Source organism: Elephantulus edwardii, unplaced genomic scaffold, assembly GCF_000299155.1.
Source record: "Elephantulus edwardii isolate Elephantulus edwardi_28Jun2011 unplaced genomic scaffold, EleEdw1.0 scaffold00017, whole genome shotgun sequence".
NCBI lineage: Eukaryota > Metazoa > Chordata > Mammalia > Macroscelidea > Macroscelididae > Elephantulus > Elephantulus edwardii.
This window is the reverse complement of record NW_006399767.1, coordinates 21,014,128-21,042,022: the sequence shown is the minus strand read 5'-3', so window position 1 is coordinate 21,042,022 and position 27,895 is coordinate 21,014,128. Positions and strand designations below refer to the sequence as shown.

The 27,895-nt window shown below is 39.3% G+C and overlaps 1 protein-coding gene across 1 annotated transcript in view; it reads left to right on the top strand.

Annotated features, from left to right (window-relative positions):
- Window positions 1–4,195: 4,195 nt before the first annotated feature.
- DNAH8 (dynein, axonemal, heavy chain 8) overlaps window positions 4,196–27,895 on the top strand; it is a 555,032-nt gene continuing 531,332 nt past the window's right edge. The window contains 4 exon segments of the mRNA XM_006882162.1: window positions 4,196–4,294; window positions 4,415–4,549; window positions 25,760–25,844; window positions 27,467–27,618. Of these exon segments, the coding sequence (XP_006882224.1) occupies window positions 4,250–4,294; window positions 4,415–4,549; window positions 25,760–25,844; window positions 27,467–27,618 (417 nt within the window). The 5' untranslated portion in view covers window positions 4,196–4,249.

The window sequence follows — 27,895 nt, the reverse complement described above, 5'->3', positions numbered from 1 at the left end:
TTTGCTGTTTCTTTTTCTTTTGTACTTTCCCTTGGTGTCTCTGTGTGAAGGATTTTCCTTAGAATATCTAGGAGAGTTAACTTTGTTTTCACAAATTCCTCAAGTTTCTGCTTTCCTGTGAATGATCTCATTTCTCCTTCATATATGATGGACAGCTTTACTGGGTACAGGATCCTCAACTAGCAATTGTTTTCTTTCAACTTTATGTATATGCCATCCCATTGTCTTCTTCCTGACATAGTTTCTGCTGAGAGATCAGAACATAATCTGTTTCTCTTTTGTAGGTGACTCTTTGTTTTTCTCCTGCTGCTTTTAGTATTTTATCATTATCTTTCATTTTGAACAATTTAACAATGATATGTCTTGGTGCTTTTCTTTTTGGGTCTAGTCTATTTTGTATTCACTGAGCTTCCTGAATGTGGGTTTCTGCATTCTTCAAAATATCTGAGAAGTTTTCTTCTAGAACCTCTTCCATAATTTTCTCAGTTATTTCCCTGTCCCTCACATGTTCCAACCATACATATATTGTTCTTTTTTATGTCATCCAACATAATTTTAATGTTTTGTTCCTTTTCTTTATGCCTCATCTCTGATTTTTCTTCTGTTTCCATTGTGGTTCTTGTCTTCCAGCTAGCTCACTGACTCTGTGTTCCATCTCTTCTGTTCTACTTTTTTGTTCCTCCTGTGTGTTGGACACTCCTTCCACTTAGGTCCTAATATTCTGTATTGGATTTTCATGCATTTCTATTATTTCCAGTGCTGTGTTGGTCCAATCCTCTCTGTTCTGTAGTTTTTTTAAAGGTATTGTACCTCTTTATAGTTTCAATTATTTCTTCTATCTTTTATATTTGCTTCTGTAGTTATTCAAGTTCCTCCATGCTCATATATTTCTTCTGGTTCCCTGTTTGTGAGTTATTTGGTTTTTTAATAGCTTCCATTGTTTCCTCCATCATTTGCATCTTCTTTTGCAGCTTTTCAAATAACTCCAAATCAATATATTTCCTCTAGTTATCTGACTCTGGGATATTCAGTAGTTCTGCAGTATATTCTGCTTTTTTTGCTACCTGCTGTTAGCAAGTTAGGCTGTTTCTGTGTTAAGTTGTTGAAAGTTCTTATCTTTATGCTGCTATTGGTTAGTTGCCAGCTTAAATAGTTCAATCTTTGTAGTGGGCCACTCACTCTACTAGAAATCCTTTCTGAAAATTTGCCTTTCCTAAAGTCCTTCATGTTCTCTCTGGTTTGCAATGCATCCCTTCAGGAATATCATCTTAATGTAGTCCCCTCTCTCAAACTTATTTTTTTCTCTCGTTTGTTTGTGGAGTGGCAGGGTGGTATGAGCCTAGATGCTCCACTTAAGCAGTTTTTGTCCAGGGAGATTTGAAGGCAGTTCTTTCTCTGGCATCTCAGCATACCTACTGTGAAAGTGAGTCTCTCTCATGCTTGTAGCTTCCTGTTCTAAACTCAGTATTATCCCTGGGATGATCCCATGGCAGCAGGGATCCCCAAAAGGAGAAGCCTTTCTCCAGGGGAGTTTCAAGCCTTTCTTTCCCCCATACCTGAAAGTATTGGCTCTGGGAAAGAGTGTCTCTCCTGATGAGCTCTTGTCTCCTGAAGTCTTTTGTCCTCCTTTGTGGAGTGGCATGAGACCAGGAACACCAACTTAAGCAGTTTCTGTCCAGAGGTTTTGAAGACAGCTCTCTCTGGCACCTCAGTGTGCCAGCTATGAAAATAAGTAGAAATTTTCTTTAGTAACAGAAAGGAGTCTTGATGGCACAGTGTGTAGAGTACCTGGCTGCTAACTAAAAGGTTGGTAGTTTGAATCTTATAGACACTGCACAATAGAAAAGTTGAGTAGTCTCCTCTTGCAAAGATTGACAGCCTTAAAAAGCCGTGGAGCATCAGTATGAGTTGACATTACAGTGTGTTAGTCACAGAAGCCAGATAAATGTGTTTATTTGAAATGCTTATAAAATGTATCAAAATCTTTGGAGAAAAGGTAAAAGATTACCTTACTAAGTTAAGTGAATTGTTTAGTAGGATTCAAAAGTGTAAGTCTGAGTAAAGAATGATAGGCAGTTCACAAAACTGCTTTCTCTTTCTCTCTGTGCCATTGTCAGAACTGACTGTTGGCCCACCAGTGGGTTTTCCAAAGCTGTACATAGCATGGAAGGAGATTGCCTATTTTTCCCCCAAAGAGTTGCTGCAGGATTTGAACCCCAGAAAGGCTTGGCCTTTGAGTTAGCTGTGCAATACAAATGGACTATGCTACTGTTGTTGTTGTTATGTGCTATGCTACTAGAGCTCCATAATATATATAATCATCCTTGTTCCTTGGTTATCAGAGATACCATGATCAGTTTCACTAGGTAAGAATGCAGTGCACACACAACTCTAGAGTATAGTAGATTTTCCTGTTTCTAATAATAACCCAGAAACATTTAATTAGTGATTTCTCAAGCCAATACACTCACATGTATAGTAGGTAGATGTTAGAATGTGGTGAAGAAAAACAGGATTTATAAGAAAGAAGAGCATGAAGAACAGACGAGAACTTGTTAGAACATTTTTTGGAGTTAAAGGGAGTAGCTGACAGTTTAGAGCCTCAGCTGAGGTATTTCTATTCCACCCTAGAACAATAGAGACATCAGAGAAAACAATTTCAGTTATTTGTGCATTCTCTGGTAAACCTAGAGGGGCAGCAATGAGCACAGTGGATAAGCCATCTCTATCTTCTCTACCACTTTACTCTGTGGGAACCTCTGCCTTAGGGCAATCTTGCACAAGTGCCAGATTCAGAAATTTTACCAGAAGTTTGTGGTGTTAGTTAGTTCATTCATTTAAGAAAACCCAACCTCACAAGATAGGCTTTGCAATTTATTCTTTTGGGCTGCAAGTCTTTATTTACTATAATACTGTTTTGACTCTATCCTGAAAACTTATTTTGATGGAGGTGTCATGATCGTCCTACACATGATTTTTCTGTCTCTGCCTCTTTCTTCCCAGTTCCATTAGTGTGTCCTGATTTTCATGGATATAAGCTCAGGATAACTTTCACTCTTCTTTATAATTAGAGCCTTTCTGATTAGGTAAGCCTGGTTGTAGAGTCTGGATGGTGAAAATGGTTTATATTATTTTTATTGTTAACCAGAAAACCGTACGTGTGCATCTACCTAGAGCTGTCTTGGAAGAAGTGTTTGGCAATCTGCCAAATAAGCAGCAAGGGAAAATTCGGTTGTATCAAACAGACCGAACTGAGCCGAAAACCATTTACCGTTGATGCCAACTCATAGTTACTCAGGGTGTCAGAGAGTAGAATTGTGCTCCAGAAGATTTTCCCTCTCTTCCAATCAGTTGCTGCTCAGAGCTGACCTTCCATAGTGTTTCTGGATGTAGATCTAGTGGGACTAGATTCATTCTTTTTCCTACAGAGCCACTGGTGGATTTGAACCTCCAGAGAAGCCTGACCTTGAAGGTTAGCCACACGACTCATCTGCACCACTTAGGGACATGTCAGAGGTCACCACCATGAGTTGGATTAGACTCCACAGTTAAGTGGTGAGAAATAGTAAGAGACAAATAGATGATTGCTGACCTGCTGTTCCAAAGTCAGCGCCTCTCTCTGGCGGTTCGAGTCCGCCAGCGGCTCCTTGGGAGAAAGACCATTTACTGCAGTTGAAAACCCGCTAGAGGGGCTGGTTCCAAATCGATGGCAATGGAGTGGGGAGATTCAAGAAGGAAAATGAGTTAGAGATGCAACACTCAATTTATTTTATTGTCTTACCTGACTCTTATGGTTTTAGGTTTTGGCGTGTAAAGCGTCCTGAAGAATTAAAGGGCGGGGAACATGAGCACGGAAGAAACAGAGGATGATGGGCCATCACTCCGTGAAGGCGAGACGTCGCCCCCTACCGGACAGGAGCCGCCCACTCCCCCGGAGGAGCCGCCCACTCCCCCGGAAGAGCCGCCCACTCTGCCGGAGGAACCGGAAGCTTCGGAGGAACCGCTGCAGTCAGATTCGGAAGATGCTCTTGAACCTACTTTGGGCGAGGGTGGCTCCCCAGAAAGTCCGCGTCCTGCAGCACGTAAAAGGCTGACCCCCCTTGCAGCGGACGGCAAGCTACTCCTTCCAGAGAGTGGTAGTATGCGGAATCCGCGTAGATTTTCTCGGAAAATGGCCCCGCGTTTGGATGTGTCTAATGGTATATTCGCTGAGTCCTCTACCCGCAGGACTTCCAAGTATTTTCGGAGTATGAGTGGCGTTCCCAATCTGCAGGAAACTTTAAAGGAGAAACAGGTGTTTCTTTTTGAGATTTTCTTTTTTTTTCATACCCAGCATTTTAATTTTAAATGAAGTAGCCTGGGGGCCTTTCTCCTCTCTTATCCCAGTTCCTAACACGTGGTTTTCATTCTGTAGGCCAGATTTAGAGAGGCAAGGGAAAACCGAAGAATGAAAATAGATTCTTCATATAAATATATATTTGAAATCCTAGCAGAATGCCTCAACCTGGACATAGGAACTGTGGAAGAATTAATTTTGGATTGTCCATCTGTGAGTTTAAGTCATTATTTTTAAGATTGTAGTAAATACGTATATGTAAGGAAACATTTGCCATTTTACAATCTTTATATGTACAGTTTGTTGTTGTTATGTACCCTCAAGGCAAACCAATTCATAACCGACCTCTAGCAGGTTTTCAGAGGCTATAAATCACATGGGAGGAGATGGGCCGTTTTCTCCCTCAGAGCAGCTGGTGTTAACTCGTCTCAAATTTTCCCATCATTTTTAATGTGTTGGGTTTTTTGTTTGTTTTTTTTTTAAGAAGTGGTTTATTTAAGAGTCATTAAATGTTGTCCACAAGCAACAAAACATTGAGAAGAACAGACTGGAATTTTACTGATTGTTGAAGAAACCTTATTTTGTATACCTTTGTGGCCAGGAGGGACCGATCTTGGAGAAGGACATCATGCTTGGAAGGGTGAAGGAACATCATAGGACAGGAAGACCCCGGATGAGATGGATTGATACAGTAACTGGGGCATTGGGCTTATGAGTCAGACTGGCTCAGGACAGGGCAGACATCAGAGCTGTTGTATATAGAGTCTCCATGAGTCACAGGCGACTTGATGGCACATAACACCATACTCAAAACTGGTGGCATAGTGGGTAAGGAGTTGTGCTGCCAACCCAAAAGCAGATGGTTCAAAGTTACCAGCTTCCTTGAAGGAGAAAGACGAGCAGTCTCCTTCCATGTGATTTACAGCCTCTGAAAACCCGCCAGAGGGATCAGCTGTGAGTTTGTTCCCACTTGATGGCAGTGAACAAGCACATCCTCATTTGAGCGGTAGTTCTGTTATGGAAGAATATTAAGCAATAACAATAGGGGTACAATTTTAACTCAGGATAGCTTTAGCCATTCAAGGCAGAATTGAGCACCATTAGAGTAGTATTTAGAAAGTACAAGTTGCTCAAATTTCATAGGCTAATAATTTGGGCCCCCTCCCCCCCATAAGTATGAGCTAAGGAATAGGACTGCTATGTGTGTATAGCAGAAAATAAAGAGACACTTAGAAGTGAGGTTATCTTAAGCTTCCGTGTACCAGGGAAGCCCTGTGGTATCCCAGTGTCCTACCATAACATTGTCTACATGTAGTATTCCAATTGTGAATGATTTATTTGTACGATCACTCATAATTCCATATGATGGCAGCTCTCAGAAGCAGTATCATAGCTTCTCTTCTAGTAACTGTTCTAAACTTGGAATAACACAACCATTAGCTGCTAGAGTTGTTTTCCTCGGTTTTAGAAGTGCACAGAGATGGAGACCAAGCAAGACCAATGAGCAGGTTCAGGCTAGTGGTGAGCCAATTTTTCCACTTATTACACTGGTGAATGAATGTGATATGTTTATCATACTGGGGGTCCCTGTCCATTGGTTTTTATAGTCGATTTGAGCAAAATCCTGTAACTTGTTTCAGAAGCTGTGGAATGATACCTACCTCTTGGGTAATTCAGTGTGCTTAAATTCAGCAAAGTTGTCTGCTTTAGTTCTTCCAGGATTCATAAAATTTTATTTGGGATGATTCTGACAAGTTTGCTTATTTTCCTCCTTCCTTGGAGTGCAGTTGTCACAGTGAGATGGGGGATGGGACCAATGTAAAAAGATTAGTAGCTCCAAATGATAAACTTTCTTTAATGTCAGAGGATAAAGATTGTCTGGAGATGGGCACATAAAACAAAAGGTACCACAGCAAGCAGCTGGAGGGAGGTGTGTTTGCCCAGGTCACCAAAGTTGCTGGAGCAGATAGGTGTGATTAGGACTGACTTCATGGGCACATAGATTATGCAGTCCTGCAGGCTCTTGATCTTAAAAGGGGCCTTTGTTTAGTTTAATGCTCTGCTAGATCTACCTTGATATTAGTAATTTTTTAACAAGAAGTTCCTCAATTTTTATTTTGCACTGGACTTCAAAATTCTGTAGCTATTTCAGAGTGTAGATTATACCGCTTGCATAACATTTGCTTTTACAAAGTTCTTTTTGTTTGTTTGATTAGTTGCTTGCATTTTGCTGAGTTATCTTTTTACTTCTCCTCTCTAGACTATTTTGACTTTTCTGGACATCCTAGCTACTTTCAAAGTAAAAACAATCAGCATAAAACAACTCTGTACACATCCTTGAACCTTCAGCTGTTGATGCTGAGCTGAAGGAAAGACAAGTTTCCACAGATGTTTCTCGTCAGGTCTAGATTGTAAGCCTCTTCCCAGACCTAAATTTGGTTAGGAAGAAAAACTGGGTAGATGATCAACTTTGTTTCTTCCAAGCATTGACTAACTCCTGCAACTGGAAACCAGGAAACTCAACAAAGTGTGTAGGTTAGCAGTGAAATCTGGCCAGTGGTTTCAGATGTTAGGGGATGGGCCACCTCTAGTACCCTTCAGCATTTGTCATGGAACTTTGGAGACTGGCGTTCTCTGCTCGGAGTAAATCTTTCCCACTGACTTGTGGGCATGTTTGCCTCAAATTCAGCATTTGCCATTTCTGGAGTATATCTCAGATTCTGGGTCCATGTGGTCAGGTTCTACTTTTAAGGCTGTCACAGACCAGACCAGCTGCTGCTTAAACTTTGAGGATTGGATTAACTGGGTCTCAGGAGAAGAATCAAGACAGGAGTGGTATTTCATTCAGAGTTGTTTGTGAGCATGCCACACTATGGTGAAGGGAAGATAATGCAGCAAGGAGATAAACCAGGGCCAAAAGTTGAGAGAGATTAGAGTGCTTGTTGGCTTCTTCAGGAACAGTAATAAGATATATATAAATTGACATCCAGGGTGGTGGCCAAGTAAGTAAGAAGATGGACCATGGAATGGGGGTTTGGTGTAGTGATTCAGGAAACAGGTTGTTTGGAAAAATAATTCCTTTTGTTTGATGTCTATGTGTGCAGTTCAGGGGGCACCTCAAAAGGCAGAGCAATAGAAAATGAGATGGTTGCTGGTATACTCTGCTCCACTCTTCTCTGTGGCTAGGAAGATTCACCTCCCTCAATGTATTCCATCACCTAGGCTTCCTGTCCCTCTGTCTTGTACTTGATTTGGCCATTTGAAAGGACCTCACAGGAGATTGAAGGACAGAAGAGAGAAGCCTTATCCTTCTATTTCTTGCTTTCCATTACTTATGGCCTTGGCCTGATCTTTCCATAATAACTCCTCCTCCCAAGCTGTTCACTGCCACAGTTCCACTTCTTTACTTGGTTCCAGTTATATAATTTTCTTTTTTACTGATTTAGGCTTTGGGGTAGGGTTGCCTTCCTACTATTAGTAGGCTTGTTGTTCCTTTTTATGTCATAGATTCTCATAACCCTGCTCAGACCTTGAGAAGTAGCCTCTCTATTATTCTAAAGTTTCTTCAAGAAAACCACCTGTGTGTGGCTCTTTTTCTTGCTAGGATCCTGACTAAACAGAGGTTTGTAGTTCTGTTGCCATTCACATTTCTTTTCTTTTTTTGTTTTTTTTTGTTTGACTTCCTCCTTCATTTACATGGCTCCATATACTGTAGGCATTACATTATGGCTTATTTAACCTTATTTTCCAAAGTTAAGGTAATAGCCTTGAAGTATGGATTTTATTGTGTGTGTGTGTGTGTGTGTGTGTGTGTATGTACTGTCAAATCAGATCTGACTGGTACAGGAGGAGATTGTCCCTCCTTCCCCAGCAGAGCATCTGGTGGTTCGAACCGTGCGCCTCTGGGATTGTAGTTGCAGTTCCTTGCCACTAGGCCACCAGAGCTCCCCGAAGTATGGATTTTATGATAAGAACAGTCCCGTTACTCAGAGTTGTTTTACAGTCTCAGTTTTCATTGTTGGTTTGGCAAACAGTTCTACAGATACAATCAGTGGGTTACGGATTCTACCTCAACTGTGTCCTTGAATGCAAACTTCACATGAGTTTTTCTCATGACAGCAGTTCAGGAGCCCCACCTGTTGCCATTCACAGCATTTTGTGTAGCTGGACAGGTGAAAGAAGTGCGTGAAAAGTGAGCTGCAGTGAAGGGACCAGGCCCCATGCACGGGAGCAGTGGGTGGGTATGGAGGAGTCCATTTCACTGTGTGAGTGCATGAAGGTGCATACATTGACAGAGCCAGGTCACAGTGTCAATGTATTTGAAAGGAGAGTGAAACAGTGAAAGAAAACTCAGACACAAATTAATCTTTAATTTTCACTTCAACTGTGAGATGTCATTTCAGCAACAATAGCAAAGTTCAACGGGACAGCAAACGGCAAGTTCTGACAAGGTTGTGGAGAGATTGGAACTATTACTCACTTCTTGTGGAAATATCAGATTGTAGAGCCACTGTGGAGGGTGGTCTGGTGGTTTCTCAAAAAGTTGAAAATGTGTACACACACACACACACATGCATAACTTTTTTGAGAAAGCACCAGACCAAACACACACACACACACACACACACACACACACACACACACACACACACATATTTGGAAGTAGGAGTGGCATCCACTTCCTAAACAACATACCTCTGGAAACTATGAACTTTGGTAAACAACGAAAGTTATAGAAAGGCTTCAGGCCTTTTGATCATAGAGTTGCTGTAAGTTGTGCTCGACTCGATGGCAATCAACAACAACAATAAGGTAATAGCAGATGATTCTGTGGAAAGAGCACAGATCTGTAGATTATATGGCTGTTATTCAGTCCTAGACATCTGTGAATCCTTCACTTAAATGACTTTGAGTTTTCTGTTGGAGCGATATAATATCTGGTTCAAGGTCGTAGAAGTTTAGATAAAATAACTTGTAAAGTACTATGTAATATAAAGGGAACGCTGGTGGCCTAGTGGGTAGAAATGTGTTGTCAACCCAAAGGAAGGTGGTTTGAATTCATCAGCTCTGTAGAAAAAGATGGTCAGTCTCCTCTTGTGAAATTTTCAGCTTCTGAAAATGTCCTGGAGGGTCAGTCATAACTAAACAACAGTGAGCTTAAACTTAATGTAGTGTCAATGAATTTTTAATTTACAATATGGATTTATTTCTTTATTTTTTTTCCTAGATAGTCTACAATCTTGTTTTGGTTTGTGGTGTTTTGGTCCTCCTGCCCCCAAGTAATCTCTAAGACTGTTGTCTAAGTAGGTTCCAAATAATGACAACTGTATGCTCAGCAGAACAAAGTGTTGCCAGATCTTTGGTGTATTCAGGCCCATTATTGTATTTGTAGTATACTTGGCATTTTATGTATGTTCCAATTTAGGAGTTCCTCTTTTTATCTTTTAGCACCATATTTGTTGTTGTTGTTGGGTATCATCAAGTTGGAAGTGACCCATGGCTGACCATTCAATGGATTTTTAGAGGTAGTTAATTGCACGGGAGGAGATTGCTCATCTTTCTCTGGCAGAGCAGCTGTTGACCTTGAACCTGAGCCTTTGGGGTTGCAGCACAGCTTCTTTCCATTAGGCTACCACCACTCCATATCAGACCTAATTTTGTTGTGATCCACTGAGTCTTCATTGGTGAAATTTCAGAATTGGATCACTCAGCCTTTCTTCCTTGTTTGAAAGCTCTGCTAAAGTTGATCCAGTGCGAATGACTCTGCTGGTGTTTGAAATATAGGTAACTTAGCTTTTAGCTTCATAGTAACACACAAGCCACCACAGCACAACAAACAGACAAGCAGTGGTGAGGAACTTAAAACAATCTCACAAGAATGAAAATATGACCTTGAATTTTATCCCATCAGAATTTAAAAATCTCCAGAATAGGTTCAAGCAATTGAACATTAATGATTAAACATAAATTATGAGATGACATCAAAGATATAATCCATGAAGAAAATAAAGGTCTAAAAGAAAGACAGAAGAGGAAGAAACTACCAAAATGGATGACAGAAGAGACTCTGAAAATTGCATTACAGTGTCAAGAGGAGAAAACAGAGGAAAAACGTGGAAGTAAAAGACAAGAACAGGGAGTTGTACTTCCGTCCTTTTTGTTCTCTCGGCACCACCATGGTGGTTGGCAAGAACAAGCGCCTTACAAAAGGTGGCAAAACAGGAGCCAAGAAGAAAGTGGTTGATCCATTTTCTAAGAAAGATTTGTATGATGTAAAGGTGCCAGCATGTTCAGTATAAGAAATATTGGGAAGACATTAGTCACAAGGACTCAAGGAACCAAAATTGTATCTGATGGACACAAGGGTCGTGTTTTTGAAGTGAGCCTTGCTGATTTGCAAAATGATGACGTTGCATTTAGAAAATTCAAGCTGAGTACTGAGGATGTTCAAGGCAAAAACTGCCTCACGAACTTCCATGACATGGATCTTACCCAGGACAAAATGTGCTCCATGGTCAAAAAATGGCAGATCATGACTGAAGCACATGTTGATGTCAAAACCACTGATGGTTATTTACTTCATCTATTTTGTGTTGGTTTAAAAAACAAACAAACAAACGCAACAATCAGATTCAGAAGGCATCTTATGCTCAGCACCAACAGGTCTGCTAAATCTGGAAGAAAATGATGGAAATCATAACCCGAGAGGTGTAGACAAAAGACTTGAAAGGGGTGTTCAATAAATTGATTCCAGACAGCATTGGGAAAGCCATAGAAAAGGCTTGCCAGTCTATTTATCCTTTCCATTATGTATTTGTTAGGAAAGTAAAAATGCTCAAGAAACCCAAGTTTGAATTGGGCAAACTCATGGAGCTTCATGGTGAGGGTGGTAGCTCTGGAAAACCTAGAGATGAGACAGGTGCTAAAGTTGAACGAGCTGATGGCTATGAGCCACCAGTTCAAGAATCTCTTTAATATTCAGCCTTTTAATAATTATGAATAAAAATTACTATTTTTTGGGGGGAAAGACATGAACAGAAGATTTCAAAAGACAATTGGAGAAAGCAAAGCGAAGTATTATAACTAAATATGCAAAGAACTGGAGCTGGAGAATAAAAAGGGAAGAGCTCACTCATCATTTCTCAAGTTGAAAGAACTGAAAAACAAATTTCAGCCTTGAATTGCAATATTTAGAGATGCTATGGGTAAAATTTTGAATGATCCAGGAAGCATCAAAAGAAGATGGAAGGAATACACAGAGTTGCTCTATCAAAAAGAATTGGCTGACACAGCAATATTTCAGGAAGTACCATATGAACAAGAGCCAGTGGTAAGGAAGAAGATCAAGCTGCTTGAGGCAAAAGATAAGGCCCAGGGAATCGATTTGATACCAAGTGACAACAGATACTCCACAGGAATTTGGAGGATAGATCTTTGGCTGACTGACTGAACAGACCCATATTTGTTCCCATTCTCAAGAAAAGTGACCAAATAGAATGTGGAAATTATTGCAAAATAGCATCATTGTTACATGCAAACAAGATATGGCTCAAGATCATGAAAAATAAGCTAGAACAGTACATTGAAGGAGAACTGCATGATGTTCAAGCTGGCATAGAAGAAGCCATGGCACTGGGTGAGGGGCATCAAGTTTGGAAAGATGAGGAATCAGCAAAAGAGAGTAAGATGCTTGATGAGATGAATTGACACACTGACTGCAGCAATGGGCTCAAGTGTGTCAGAAAGGACAAAGATAGCCCAGAATAGGAAAGGATTCAGATCTGTTGTTCATAGGGTCATTATGAGTTGTACTCAACTTGATGGTAGTAACAATGTAAAAGAAGCAGGGACACCTTGGAAGTGGTCAAGTCTGAGCTCTGCTTAGTACACAAAGGAGAACTATCCCCATCGATAACATCAAAATAGAATACTAAAAGCAAGAAAAACACAGAGTCACCTACAAAGGGGAAATAATTAGACCAAGTTGTGATTTTCTTAGCAGAAATCATGTATGCTAGAAGTCAATGGGATGGTATATATGGAAAGTGGAAAGAAAGCAATTGGCAGCTGAGGATTCTGTACCCAGCAAAGCTGTCCATCAAATATGAGAAGTCAGGTTCTCAGAAAAGAAAGAACTTAAGGAGTTGGTGAAAACAAGACCAAAACTACAAGAAACTTTAAGGAAAGTCCATCACACTTGAGACACCAAAGGAAAGTGGATGGACCGTAATAACCAGAAAAAGAAAACAAAATTACAATGATAAAACCTGGCCTGTCAATAATAACACTTAATTTGATTGCACAAATGTACCAACTAAGAGAAAGAGTACTCTCTCTTTCTAGCTGAATGGATAATTAAAAAAGCCTATCAATATGTTGCCTACAAGAGATACATCTAAGAAATGAAGAGAAAGGCAGACTCAAAAAAGGCTTGAAGAAACTATGCCAAGCAAATGGCATCCACAAAAGAACAGGAGTGGCAATGTAGATAGATCTCTAATAAAATAGACTTCAGGATGAAACACATTATAAAAGATAAGAGAGGGCATGATAAAATTACTAAAGGCACATTAGATCAAGAAGGCATAAGTTTGGACAACATGCACCAAATGATTGACCTGCAAAATATAGGAAACTACAGTTAATAAAACAGAAGAAATAGCACCACAATAGTTGTAGGAGACTTTAACACACCACTATCACCAAAGAATAGATCAACTCAAACTTAACAAAGATGCATAAGATCTAAACAATATAATCATGTATTTTGACCTTGTGGATGTATTCAGGATATTGCACCTAACTAAAAAATTACTTTCTTTTCAAATGTACATAGTACATTCTCCAGAATTGATCATATATTAGGACACAAAGCAAGCCTCAACAAATTAAAAAATATTAATATGAAGTATCTTTTCAGATCACAATGCCATAAAACTAGAAACCACAGGAGGGTAAAGCTTACAAAATCACCCATGTGGAAACTAAATAACACTTGGCTAGAACCATGATTGGGTAATATGAGAAAAAATGAAATATATAAGTTCCTTGAAACAAATGAAAATACAACATACCTAGACCTCTTTCTTGGATGCAACTAAGGCAGTCCTTGGGGCAGTTCATAGCATTAGGCACGCACATAAGAATGGAAGAAAGAAGCAAAGTTAATGATCTAACCCAACACCTGCATCAAACAGAAAAAGAACAGTAATCTAATCCCTCAGCCTCTCTTGTAAAGGAAATTATAAGGACAAGAACTGAAATCAGTGAAATAGAAAACAGTTAAAAACATCAAGTCCTTAGCTGTTTTTCCAAAAGGGTCAATAAAATTGACAAACCATTGGCAAACTTAACAAAAGGGAAAAAGAGAAGACATAGATAACTCAATTAAGAAATGGTAACAGTTTGAATCCACCAGATGCTTTGCCAGGGAAGGAGGGACAATCTCCTCCTGTACCAGTCAGATCTGATTTGACGGTACACTCACACAAAAATAATAAGAATTTTTTTAAATATAAAAAATTTTAAAAAAAGAAATGGTAGAGGTGAAATCAGCAGAATAAGAGGAAATGAAATCTTTAATAATGGAATATTATGAAAAGCTATGTCAAGAGGCAGTCATCAGAACAGAGCAGGGAAACACTGCATGGTTCAAAATTGGGAAGGGTGTGTGCCAGGAATGTGTCCTATCTCCATATCTTTTGAATCTGTATGCAGAACAGATCATTTGGGAGGCTGGGCTCTAGGAAGAGGAGTGTGGCATCAGGATTGGAGGAAGACTTACCAACAATCTACATTATGCAGATGACACAACCCTGTTTGCTGAAACTAGGAAGGCTATGAAGTGCTTGCTGCAGAAGGTCAAGGATTGCAGCCTTCAATATGGACTGAAGTTCAATATCAAGAAGACAGACATTCTCACCACTGGGTAATTTGGAGCATCATGATAGATATTGAAGAGATTGAGATTGTAAACAGCTTTAGTTTGCTTGACTCTACAGACAACATTATTGGTACCAGCAGCCAGAAAATAAAAAGATGAATTGCATTGGGAAAGTCTGTTGTCAGGGACGTTTCCAGAGTAATGACTAGCAATAATGTCAGTATGGAGACTAAGTTGCACCTGATCAAGGCCACAGTCTTTGCAGTTACTTGCTGTGCATTAGAAAGCTGGACAATGATGAGGGATAATAGAGAATTGATGCCTTTAAGCTGTTGTGCTGGAGAAGAGTATTGAATATATCATGCATTGTCAGAAGAACAAACAGGTTCATCCTGGAGAGGGTTAAACCAAGTTGCTTCTTGGAGACAAGGATTCTCAGCCTTCGTCTGACGTACTTTGGGTATGTTGAAAGGAGGAACCAGTCCTTCAAGAGAGGTGTCATGCTTGGAAGGGTGGAGGGACAGCACAGGAAAGGAAGACCCTCAATGAGATGGATTGATTCAGTGACTCAGGTAATGATGGTAGGTGTGTCAGAGACAATCAGGTTGGTACAGGATAGAGCAGGGTTCAAGGCTGCTGAACATAGAATCGCTATGAGTTGCGAGCAACTAGACAGCACATAACTATTGTGATCCTTTATTCTATGGGAGAAATGGTAACCTGGAAGAAATGACAAAAATGCAACACAAAAGAGACAACACACAGACGAGACAAGACTGGAGCCACAACACAAACGACAGGACAAGAGACAGGTAATCATTTCTCCCAGAGAGACAAAATAAAGGGTCGCAACACTTAACAACAACCTCTGACAAATTTGAAAACCTTGAGGAAATGGGAAAATTCCTTGAAATTCATGCCTTACTCAGATTGACATGGACAGATACAGCATACTTGAACAAACTCACTAAAAGAGAAGATATTGAGCAAGTCATAAAAAGACTTCCCTACAAAATATATCTTGGACCAGATAGCTTCATAGCCAAATTCTATCAAACAGTCACAGATCTATCACCAATTCTACCTAAATTATTTAAAAAAATAGAAGATGAAGAAGGAACACTCGTAGTTATTCTATGAAGCAAGAATAATCCTAATACCCAAACCAGGCAAATATATTACACAAAAAGAAATCAAAGACCAAGTTTTTTTATGAATATATAGACACATAAATCCTTAACAAAATCCTGGCCAATAGAATCCAACAGCATACCACCCCAAGCCAACAAAACAAAATATTCTACCTCACCTCCTCAAAAAAGAAAAATTTGCTCTGCCAAAGCTCTTTTAAGAGAACCAAAGTATGTACAAGTAGAAATCAGCAAATACTTCTAAAATAAAAAATAATTTAAAGTTAAAAAAAATTCATAATGACCAAGTGGGATTCTTAACAGGTATACAAGTATGGTTCAACATAAGAAAAACAGTGAAAAAGAATGTACTTCATCACCTTAACAGAGCAAATATTAAGAACTTAATGATCCTAACAATTAATGCAGAAAAGGCATTTGAAAATCCAACACAACTTCCTGATTAAAACATTCAGCAAAATAGGAATAGGAGAGAATTTCCTCAACATAATGAAAAGTACATATGCAAACCCAAGAGCCAGTAACTAAAAGCACTCTCTTTGCAAGCAGGGACCAAGACAAGGATTCCCACTGTCAGCACCCCTATTCGTTATTGTATTGGAAGTACTTGCTAAGTCAATACAGCAAGAAAAGGAGAGAAAAGATGTCCAGATGGGCAAAGAGATGGTTAAATTGTTGCTTTATGCAGATGATATGATGGTGTACATAGAAAAACCGAAAGAGAACAAAAAAAAAAAAACCCCTATTAGAATTAGTAGACCAATTTAGTAGAGTTGCAGGGTATAAGATCAAGATACAGGAATCAGCAAGGCTCCTCTCTAGTAACAAAGAAAACACAGAGAAGAAAAATAAGAAAGCAGTGCCATTTACAATAGCCAACCAGAAATTGCAATACTTAGGAATAAACCAAACTAGAGACACAAAAGACCTTTACAAAGAAAACTATAAAACATAGCTGTAGGAAATATTAGAAGACCTAAATAGGTAGAAAAATGCCCCTTGATCATGAATAGGAGGACTCAGTATAATGAGAGTCCTACTAGAAGCAATCTACATGTTTATAAAAATCTCAATACAGACACCATAGTAATTTTTCAAAGAAATAGGAAGGGCATTCATCAAGTTTATTTGGAGAGGAAAGAGACCTTGAATAAGCAAAGTACTTTTGAAAAAAGAATAAAGTGGGAGGCATAGCACTTCCTGATATCAATACCTTCTATACAGCTGTAATAGCGAAAACAGCATGGTTCTGGTACAATCACAGGTACATAGACAAATGGAGCAGAACTGAAAACCCCAAAATTGGCAAGCTCTGGTGGCCTAGTGGCAGGAAACGGCACTGCAATCCCAGAGGTGCGTGGTTCAAATCCACCAGATGCTCTGCTAAAGGAGGAGGAACAATCGCCTCCTGTACTACCAGTCATATCCAATTTGATGGTACACAGATAAAAAAAAACAAACCCAAAAATTAACTGATATTGCTGTGGCCAACTGATACTCAGCAAGGAAACAAAACCCATTAAATGGAGAAACTTCAACCTCTTCAATAAACGGTGCTAGAAAAACTAGAATACTTCCTGCAGAAAGCTGAAGCAGGATCCACATCTCACACCATACACAAAAATAAACCCAAGATGGATCAGAAACCTAGGAGTAAAGCCCCAAACCAAAAGTTCATAAGAAATAAAATGGGATCAACTTAGAAGGCTTAATCCATAATATGAAAAGGCTGACAATATCCAGAAATACACAAGCAGAAGAGGATAAAATTGATGAATGGAGCATTCTACATATTCGATCCCTGTGCGCATCAAAAGCTTTTCCCAGTAGGGTGAAAAGAAAACCTACTAACTGGGCAAAAACAATTGGTGATACCATCTCAGACAAGGGTCTCATAAAAAAAGGTTGCAGAATACTACAAGGTGTTCACACGAAAAAGACTGATAACCCAATTACAAAATGGGCAAAAAACATGGGACAACTTTTCACAGAAGACATTCAGATGGCCAACTGACACATGAAGAAATGCTCAAAATCACTGGCAATAAGAGATGCAAATGAAAACCACAATGAGATACCATTTCACCCCAGTAGCAATGGCAAAATTTAACAGGATAACAAATGCTGGAGAGGATACAGAGATTGGAACTCTTATACACTCTTGGTGGGATTGTAAAATGGTACAACCAATCTGGAAGGCAGTTTGTTGTTTGCTCAGAAAACTAACATTGATATTCATATCACCCAGCTATTTCACTGCTTAGAATATACCCTGATAAAATTTGAACCAAGACACAAACGGAGATTTGTACACCCATGTTCATAGCATTGTTATTCATCATTGCAAGAACATTGTAACAGCCCACATGTCCAACCACAATAGAATGGATTGAGAGATTGTGGTACATTCACACATTGTAATGTTATGCAGTGCTAGGAGCAATGATTTAGAAATTTATTACATTACGTTGAAGGGATTGGAGAGCATTATGCTGAGTGAACTAACTGTTGCGCAAGGGTAAATTTTTCATAAGACCATTATTATAGAAATAGGTAACTAGTAAAACGTGTCTGAAGATCCATGGGTGATGGAAGTTGAGAGCAGATGGGTCAGAAGGGGCAGGGGACGAATCATAGGGTCGCACAATTTGGTAGATGTAGAGAGAGGGGTGAGTAAAGGAAATCGGAAAGATCTGGCAGGGATCTGGAAAGACAAGGCAGTGGTGGGCATAGCTTAATGATGATTAATTTTATAAAATATAATGAATGGGAATGATTGTATGAAACACAGTGTAGTGTGAAACACAATGTATATGAACTTTGTAAGCAAACCAATATAAAAGAAAAATGTAAAAACCCTAAATATCCACAATACCAAACAAATAGCTACAATATCAGACATGACCTTTCCCCTAACTCTGCTGCATATACTTCTGTGAATCACTGGGTCTGATTTTTGATGCAAATTGACTGACGGACTTGACTCACTTTTGTGGGGTTTAAGGGAATAGGCTGGGAGTGAGAGAGGTATAGGATATTAAACAGTGGACGTTCAATTTTAGTGAATAGCAGCCCAAGCCAGGTTAACAGCAAGACACAATTCTTCAGTTAGTTCAGACAGTATATCAGTCAACAACTGAAAATCCCAGTTCAGTCCAGCAACGCAAATGCCAGAAGCCTCCAGTTTCCTCAGTCATCCATCAGTCTTTATCTCATGATAGTCCTAAATCGTATGTTCTTTTAATCATCCTGCAAACAAAACCTTTAGTCCTGGCTCTCCAGGGCTTCATCAGGCTACACCTCAACATGGTCTTTCTACAATCTGACCAGCTTTCCTTCTTGTACAGCTGTTTAAGGTATAGAAGAAGCTAATCAATGAGTAAACCATTTATGCTGTTGAGGGGGGCTGGCACTTAGGCAATGCAGATAAAAGCCATTTTCAAAAGTTCTAACACTCCTACAACCAGGAGACGATAAAATAGATGAATGGAACCTTCTAAGAATCAAATCCCTATGCACATCCAAAACCTTCTCCAACAGGGTAAAAAAGGAAAGCCGCAGACTGGGAAAAAGTATTTGGTAATGACCTATCAGATAAGGGACTTATATCCAGAATTTATAAAATACTTGAGCCCCACAGCAAGATAAAGGTAAATAATCCAATTGAAAAATGGGCACAGGATATGAACAGACACTTCACCAAAGAAGACATTCAGATGGCTTACAAGCACATGAAGAAATGTTCAAAATCCCTAGCTCTAAGAGAGATGCAAATGAAAACAACTATGAGATACCATCTTACTCCAGTCAGAATAGCAAAATTTAACAAAACAGCAAGCAACAAATGCTGGCGGGGTTGTGGAAAAATTGGAATGTTTATTCACTGTTGGTGGGAGTGTAAAATCATGCAACCACTATGGAAAGTGGTATGGCCCTTTCTCAAAAAGTTGCAAATAGAGATACCATTTGACCCAGCAATTCCACTACTGGGAATATACTCCAAAGAGACCATAACTGACATCCAAGCAGATATATGCACAGCCATGTTTATCGTGGCTTTGTTCACAATAGCAAGGCCTTGGAAATAACCAAAGTGCCCATCAACAAACGAATGGATAGAGAAGCTATGATATATTCACACAATGGAATACTATGCTGCATTGAAAAACAAGGAACTCCTGTGCTATCCTGATGCAGTTGAGTCTATTGCTGTAGTTACTTGTCTATGTCATTGGGGTCTTCTCTTTCACTGACCCTCCATCTTTCCAGGTATGATGTCCCTTTCCAAGTGATAGCCTCTCCTAACAATATGCCCAAAGTATAAGAGATGAAGAAGCTTCACCATCTTTGTGTCTAATGAGGACTCTGAATGCACTTTTTCCAAGACATAGGTATTTGGTTTTGTGGCAGCTGATGGGATATTAAGTACATTTCTCCACTACAACTCAAAGGCATTGATACTTCCATCTTTCTTATTCATTGTCTGCCTCTCAGATATGTAGCAAGTGAATGAAAAGGCACAGCCTGAATCACGTGCATTTTAGTGTTTAGATTAGCATCATTGCTCTTAATTATTTCTGAGAGGTCCTGACAGAAAACTTTCCCACTGCAATATACCTTCTTTTTTTTTCTATAATTATATTTTATTAATTTTCATAAACATTTACAGAGATTTTGGGCTTCCACTCATTCATTGTTGCACTATTCTCTCTACCCTCCTCCCAGTTTGTTCTTGTCCAAATGCCACAGTGCTTATCAAAGCCAGTTCTGATTAATCTTCTTTGTCAGTGTATCCTTTGCCATTCCCTATCACTCCTCCCTGAGAGAGACTTCACCCTGAGTCATAAGGAAAAGGGGACGGCGTATTCTCTTAGCTACTTCCTGCTGAAAAGGGACGCTGTGGGTTTCAGGGTGAAGATCTTCTCTCACTACTCTAAAGGGCCCCTTTGGCAGTAGGAAACACATAGACTATTATGGAGATTGATTTTGGAATTCAGATGCACTCTTATTGATTGTGCTTGGCTGTACATGTACATATCCTTCAAGATGTATCATGGGGGTGTTGCAACCTAGAAGACACAAATTTGACTATCAAGTTATAAGTACATGAGTCAAAAATTATGGAAAAGTAAAAGAAAAGATTCTTTCATTGTTTTACAAACCCTCCCCCAGGTCCCCTCCACCATGCAGCCCTCGCTCTAGTCTCCTGTGATGACAGAAATACCCAGTTACATCTCTCTTTTAGACGGTTCTCTCCCTCCTCTGCTTCAGTGCAGTATACATTTTTTAACCCATCTTACTCAGTGTCTCCCTAACCCCAAGGACAGTCCCATTCTACAACAGTGGCATCATGTAATATTTGTCCTTTTGTGACTGGGATATTTCACTCAGCATAATGTTCTCCAGAGTCAACCATTTTGAATAATATTGCATGAGTTCCTTGTTTTTTAATGCAGCATAGTATTCCATTGTGCGAATGTACCACAGCTTCTCTAGCCATTCGTTTGTTGATGGGCACTTAGGTTGTTTCCAACTCCTTGCTATTGTGAACAAAGCTGCAATGAACATGGGTGTGCATATATCTGCTTGGATGTCAGCTATGGTCTCTTCAGGGTATATTCCCAGTAGTGGAATTGCTGGGTCAAATGGTATCTCTATTTGCAACTTTTTGAGAAAGCGCCATACTGCTTTCCACAGGGGTTGCACCATTTTACACTCCCACCAACAGTGAATCAGGGTTCCAGTTTCTCCACAACCTCGCCAGCATTTGTTGCTTGCTGTTCTGTTAAATTTTGCTATTTTGACTGGGGTGATCGCCTGACTGGTATTAAGACTATTGATGTAGACCTTAATAAGATGAAATCATTGACAACTTCAATCCTTCTCATCTATCATGATATTGCCTCTTGGCCAACTGGTGAAGATTTTTGTCTTCTTAATGTTGAGATGCAATCTATGTTGAAGGCTATAATCCTTAATCTTCTGCAGCAAGTGTTTGTAGCCTTCACTTTCAGCAAGTTAAAACTACTGTTATTTGGGTTGGGTGGGGAGAAAAGTGCAACAATGAATGGAAATCCAAAGTCTCTGTTAATTTCATTGAAATTAATAATAAATTTTAAAAAACTACTATTATTCAATTAAATACACCAACAACTAAAACCAAAGAAGAAACTGAAGTTTACCAATGTTTGCAGACTGAAATTGACCATTTATTCAAGCTATATTAATAATTATTGGTGATTGGAAGGGAAAACTCAGAAGCAATGAGGAAGCAAAGTACAATGTTGCTCTACTTCATTGGTGACAGAAATAAAGCTGAATATTGAATCAATTTTGTACTTTCAATGGTTTCTTCATAGCAAATACCTTTCTAAAAATCACAAAAGGCAACTTTACATATGGACATCACCTGATGGACAGCATAGGAATCAGATTGACGAAATCTGTGGAAGGAACCTTTGGAGAGGCTCATTATCAGAAATCAAAACTAGACCAGGTGCTGTCTATGGAAATTACTCAAGTGCAAATTCAAATTAAAGCTGAAAAAAATAAGTCTAAAAGAATGTAAACATCAGAGGAGCCAGGGAATGACATCAAGAGTATCATCCATGAAGAGAGGAAAAGACTGGGGAGAAGGAAAAAACCAAAATGACTGTCAGAAGAGACTATAAAAATTGTGTTAGAGCATCACGACCCCAAAACAAAGGGAAGAGATGCCAAAATAAAAGAGCTGAACAAAAGATTTCAAAGGGAAGATCAAGAAGACAAAATGTTAGAATGAAATGTTCAAAGAGGTGGAGTCAGAGAATAAAATGGCAAGAACTCATTCTACATTTCTAAAGCTAAAACTGAAAAAGAAATTAAAAATGCAATACTGAAAGATGCTATGGGCTAACTCTTCAATGTTCCAGGAAACATCAAAAGAAGATGGAAGGGGGAAAAAGAAGATGGAAGGAATACAGAGTCATTGCAACAAAAATAATTAGTCAATACTCAGATATTCCAGGAAGTACCATATGAACAAGAGAAAATGGTAATAAAGGAAGAGGTCCAAGCTGCATTGAAGGTATTGGCAAAAAAAAATATAAGGCCCCCAGAATTGAGGATATATAAATTAACATGTTTCAGCTAACAGGTGGCAACCCTGGACGTGTTCACCAGTTTATGCCAAGAAGTTTGGAGGGCATCTGCCTGGCTGATTGTCAATATTATGGTCTTGGAAGCCCAATGGTTCAATTCTACCAGGTCCTGTAGAATCACTATGAATCAGAATTGCCTAAACTGTAGTGGATGAGATAATAGTCCTGTCAGAACTGAAGAGTCATCAAAGTCAGATATGTCAAGGAAGTGTTTATGGAATTGTTCTGACACCTTTTCTGTCTTTTAGGTTGTAGGAGAGATTCAAGTTTGTATGAATGGAGGAAGTGTGGAAGATTAAGAGCTAGAGTTAATGCAGATTTCGGTGCCTCCTTTTCATCTCCTAGGGTGGTGGTTCTCACCAGTGCTCCCAAGACTAACAACATCACCTGCAGCTTGTTAGAAATGCACCTTCTCAGGTTCAACAATGCTTGCTTTTAAAAGCCCTTTGGTGGCTTTGCTAGACCAATAATACTATGCCCGAATGATCAGTAACTGAAGAGAAATCTAGCACCCCAGAGAGAGGCTTCTGCGAGGTGCCAGTGGGACTACATAAAGGGAGCATTTTATTTTTCCCATATGATGTGTGAGATCTTTTATTTATGTAACCTATTTAGTTTTCTTATTAAATACTCATCTGGAGCTATGGTGGCTTGGTGGTAAAGAATTGGACTACCAGTTCAAAGGTACACGGTTCAAATCCATCAGTTGCTCAACAGGAGACAAATGATTATTCTCCTGTGTTGTTTACTGCCTTTGAAAACCCATTGGAGTGTCAACTATAGATTTTTACGTCATCGTACAGAACAATTTAGTTTTGTTTGCACTAAGATAGCTAATACTAGATGGATCTTGGCTGAAATCAGAGAGCATCAGAGGAATGTCTGTGTTTCACTAACTATGCAAAGATATTTTGCAACTAACTGTGACTAACTGTAAGAAGAATGGGGATCCTAGAACACTTGATTGTGCTTACATGAAACCTATCCTTGGCCTAGGAGGCAGTCATTAGGACAGAGCAAAGAAACACCCTATGGTTTAAAATTGGCAAGGGTGGATGTGAGGGATGTATCCTATCTCCATGCCTTTTCAATCTACATGCAGAACAGATCATCCAGGAGGCTGGGCTCTATGAGGAAGAGTGTGGCGTCAGGATTGGAGGAAGACTCATCAACAACCTGTGTTAGGCAGAAAACACAATCTTGCTTGCTGAAACTAAGGAAGACCTGAAACATTTGCTGCAGGAGGTCAAGGTCTGTAATCTTCAATATGGATTGATGCTTAACATTAAGAAGACATTCACCACTGGGCTGAATGGAAGTGTCATGATAGATGAAGAGACTGAGATTGTTAACAGCTTTAATTTGCTTGGCCCCACCATCAACACTCTTGGTACCAGCAGCCAAGAAATAAAAAGATGAATTGCATTGGGAAAGTCTGCTGTCAGGGACATCTCCAAAATACTGAAGAGAAATTATGTCATTCTGGATACTAAGGTGTGCCTGATCCAGGCCATCGTCTTCATAGTTACATGCTATGCATCAGAAAGCTGGACAATCACTAGGGATAATAGAGTAAGAATTGATGCCTCTGAGCTGTGATGCTGGATAAGAGTATTGAATATACCGTGGACTGCTAGGAGAACAAACAGGTTCATCTTAAACAGGGTGACACCAGGCTACTCCTTGCAGGCAAGGATTCTGAACTTCTATCTGACATACTTTGTTATGAGAAGGGACCAGTCCTCGGAAAGGGACATTATGCTTTGGAGGGTGAAAGGACAGCGCAGGAGAGGAAGACCCTCAATGAGATGGATTAATTCAGTGACTAGGGTAATAGAAGTGGGTGTGTGAGAGACAGTAAAGTTGGCTCAGTATAAAGCAGGATTCAGAGATGTACATAGGTTTGCTATGAGTCACAGATGACTTGATGGCACAAAACAGCAAGAAAAATAAGAATACTGACTACTAAATCTTGAATAAAATCTCCATACTCGAATACATGCAAGTACATTAATACAATTTGTTTTTCAGACTAGTTTGATAATGCTGCATACTGTTGAATCAGAACCAACCCTTTGCTGACCTTCCAGAGGGTTTTCAGGTGCAGTATATCACACAGAAGTATATCTTTCTCATGTTGAGCAGCTATATTGGCAGTGTAATTCCTTACTGCTAAGCCACCAGAGCTCCTCCCATAATATTGGTCAAATTTCATTTACTAAAAACACGAGGAAGTAATTGATCTAAATAAAACAGTAAGGCATATTTTCTATTCTTCAAATCAGCTACAAAGGAATTGTTATTGTTGTTAGGTCTTGTTGAGTATGACTCATAGCTATCCTATGAACAAAATATCTGAACCTTGTTCTCTCTTGTGCTGTCTTCACACTTCCTGACACACAAGAGCCCACTGCAGCAGGTCACTATCTCAATTCACCTGGTTGAGGATCTTCCTCTTTTTTGCTGATCCTCCACCCTTCCCAGTATCATGCTCTTTTCGATTAGCCCCTCCTAGCAATGTGCCCAAAGTATGTGAGGTGAAGCCTCACCATTCTTGCTTCCAAAGAGCATCTGGCTGCACCCTCTCCAAAATATATCTGTTCTCTTGGCTGTCCATGGGATGTTCAGTGCCCTTCTCCCACACCACAGCTCAAAAGCATCAATTCTTTTCCTCTCATCCTTATTCATTGCCAGCTCTCAGATGCATATGTTATTGTTGTGTACCATATAGAGTCAGAACCAATCCATAGTTGACCCTCTGGTGGTTTTTCAGAGGCAATTAATCGCTCAAGAGATTGCCCATCCTTCTCATGTAGAGCAGCTGGTGGCCTCGAACTGCATGCCTTCAGGAGTGCAGCGCAGCTTCTAGCACTAGGCTACCAGATGCATATACAAAGGAGTAATTTCCTTTAATAATAATTTCTTGTATTTATCTGCAATTAAGCTTGCCTCTCTACCCCTATGTGATTCTAAAAAACCAAACTAGGCTAAATGCTGCCTAATATGTACATTTTTGGTATAGATTTGGAAAACAGAATTCACCCTATATACCATAATAGTTTAGAAATGAGATTAGTCCAGGTTATAATTTTGTCTCTGACCCTTACTTTCTGTGTACTTTGAGTAAAATCTCCTTTAACCTAATTTTCTTCATTTTATAAAATGAAGATTAAAGTATGTAAAATAGGACTTAGTTCATGTTATTTTAGCCTCTCCTCCCTAGTTATTTGATCATCTTTTTCTCTTATAGCTGGAAATATTTTCCCATTTTTTAATGAAAGATGGTTGTAGGACCTTGAAATTTGTGTACCAGGAAGGGGCTGTACCTGGTGTAGGTAAGAATGTTTTGTGAGGGTGATGTGGGAACAATTAGTTTAATATTATAGTTATGAATATACTTTACCTTTTATATTTATAAAAATGATTTTTTCCCAGAAACACATAAAATTATATAATGTCTTAAGAAATAGTATAATTTTAACCCAAATGTATTTTAACACTACTAATTTACTATAGTAATTGTAAATGGTATTGAAGGAAGTGGTCCAAGTTGCACTTAAGACATTGGTAAAAGATAAGGTTCCAGGGATTGATGGAACATCAGTTGAAATGTTTCAGTAAGCAGATGCAGCCTGCTTGCTTTCTTCTTTGCTGTCCTTAACTCCCAGAATTCCACCCAGCTATCATCTTACCCATTCTTCTGGGTCATCTCATGCATTCCCTTTCCGGTAGAGCCTTCCCAGCATAGTCCACTACATCAATTCCTATTCCCCAAATCCCTGTCTCATTTCAAGTTTGTATAGAACATACAGAGCTTTGTTATATTCTCTTATCTAATTGCTCATATGTAAGTTTTGCTTCCTGAGCAAAATCTGCAAACTCAGAATTAGTAATTTAACTGCTCTATGGATTTTTCAGTCTCTCACAGTTCTTACCCTAGGGGGAATTACTTCCCTATTTTCATCCCTTGTTCTTAAAAAGAAAGTTAATTCAATAGCTGAAAATTACAGAAAAATAAATACCTACCATCAGAGGGAAAAGGAAAAATGAGCCACAGTTCTACCTACTCAGAGAATCCACTGTTAACTAATTGATGGGTATTCCTTTATAGCCTCTTTGATACAGATGAATGTTTTTAAAATGGGATTCACTTCTAGGAGAGGAGTCCCACCATGTGGAGAATTTTAACTCCTTCCATGGTTTACAGATCTTGTGGTCATCTAGAAAGATATGATTCCCACACAAGTGTTGCCTACAACAACATTTTATTTACCAAGAGAAGAGACAGAACAAGACTAGCTTCAGTGTCATCTTTGGCTTTTGAATCTTGTTCTGCAGCTGATACAAAGTGACGGCCTGCGTACAGTCCTCTTGTGTTTTAGGAGAGAAACATGAAGTTTTCTCTCTCCTGCTGGGAACAGATAGAGATAACAGCACTTGGCTAACCTCACCAGCTTTATGTTTTTGTAGAGAGGTTGACCTGGTGCTGTTGAACTGATACTTTGCTGAGTAGTTCCTGAGGATACCAGTATGAACTTGGGACAAAAGAGTAGGGGTGTGCTGATAGGCTTCCAGCAGCTATGGGAAATGTTTTGGATCAGGGTGCTCTAGAAAGGGCATTTAGTCCATACTCATGTCCCAAGTTCATATATCTGGTCTTAAGCACAAAGTTCATTTGTGTATCACAGGGGAAGGCTGTAAGACTGCACTTTAATCACTCCCACAGTAATGAAGGGAAGAAGTGTGATTTTTCTGGAATTAAAGTAGATATAGTTCCTTAATACTTAAAGTATAACCATAATGTATTTAATAATCACAATTATTGGCATCTTCTCGTAGACAACAAAATTTAAACCATCACCATGTTGAAAACCTCTTACAATAAGGTAAACAAGAAGCAAGGGTATTAAGCCAGTGGTTTATCACATTATGCCAAGGTTTTGACTTTTCTTTTTAGAATGTGGTCGAACGTTTCCTGGAGTACCCAAAGGATCAAAAATGATGAGATTGTTTGTAGACAGTACAGCCCCGGACAAAGTAAAAGGCCTGTGTGTATTTTTTGTTCGCTGTCAAAATGATGTTGCTGTAAATACTAAAAATATTCATGAGGTAGGTATAGAGTTTTTTCCTCAAATTGCACATCTTTTTTTTTTTAATGGTTATACATTTCAATGAAAATTTAGAGACTTTGGATTTCATTTTTGCACTTTTCTCCCCTCCCAAACTTCCCCCTTACTACACGACCCTCTTGGAAAAGTAAAAGAAGAATTCTTTCATTGTTTTACAATCCCTTCCCCCAGGTCCACGGTCCACCCCACTATGCAGCCTTTGCTGTGGACTCCTGTCATGACAAAAATACCTAATCACTTATCCGTTTTAAACCGTT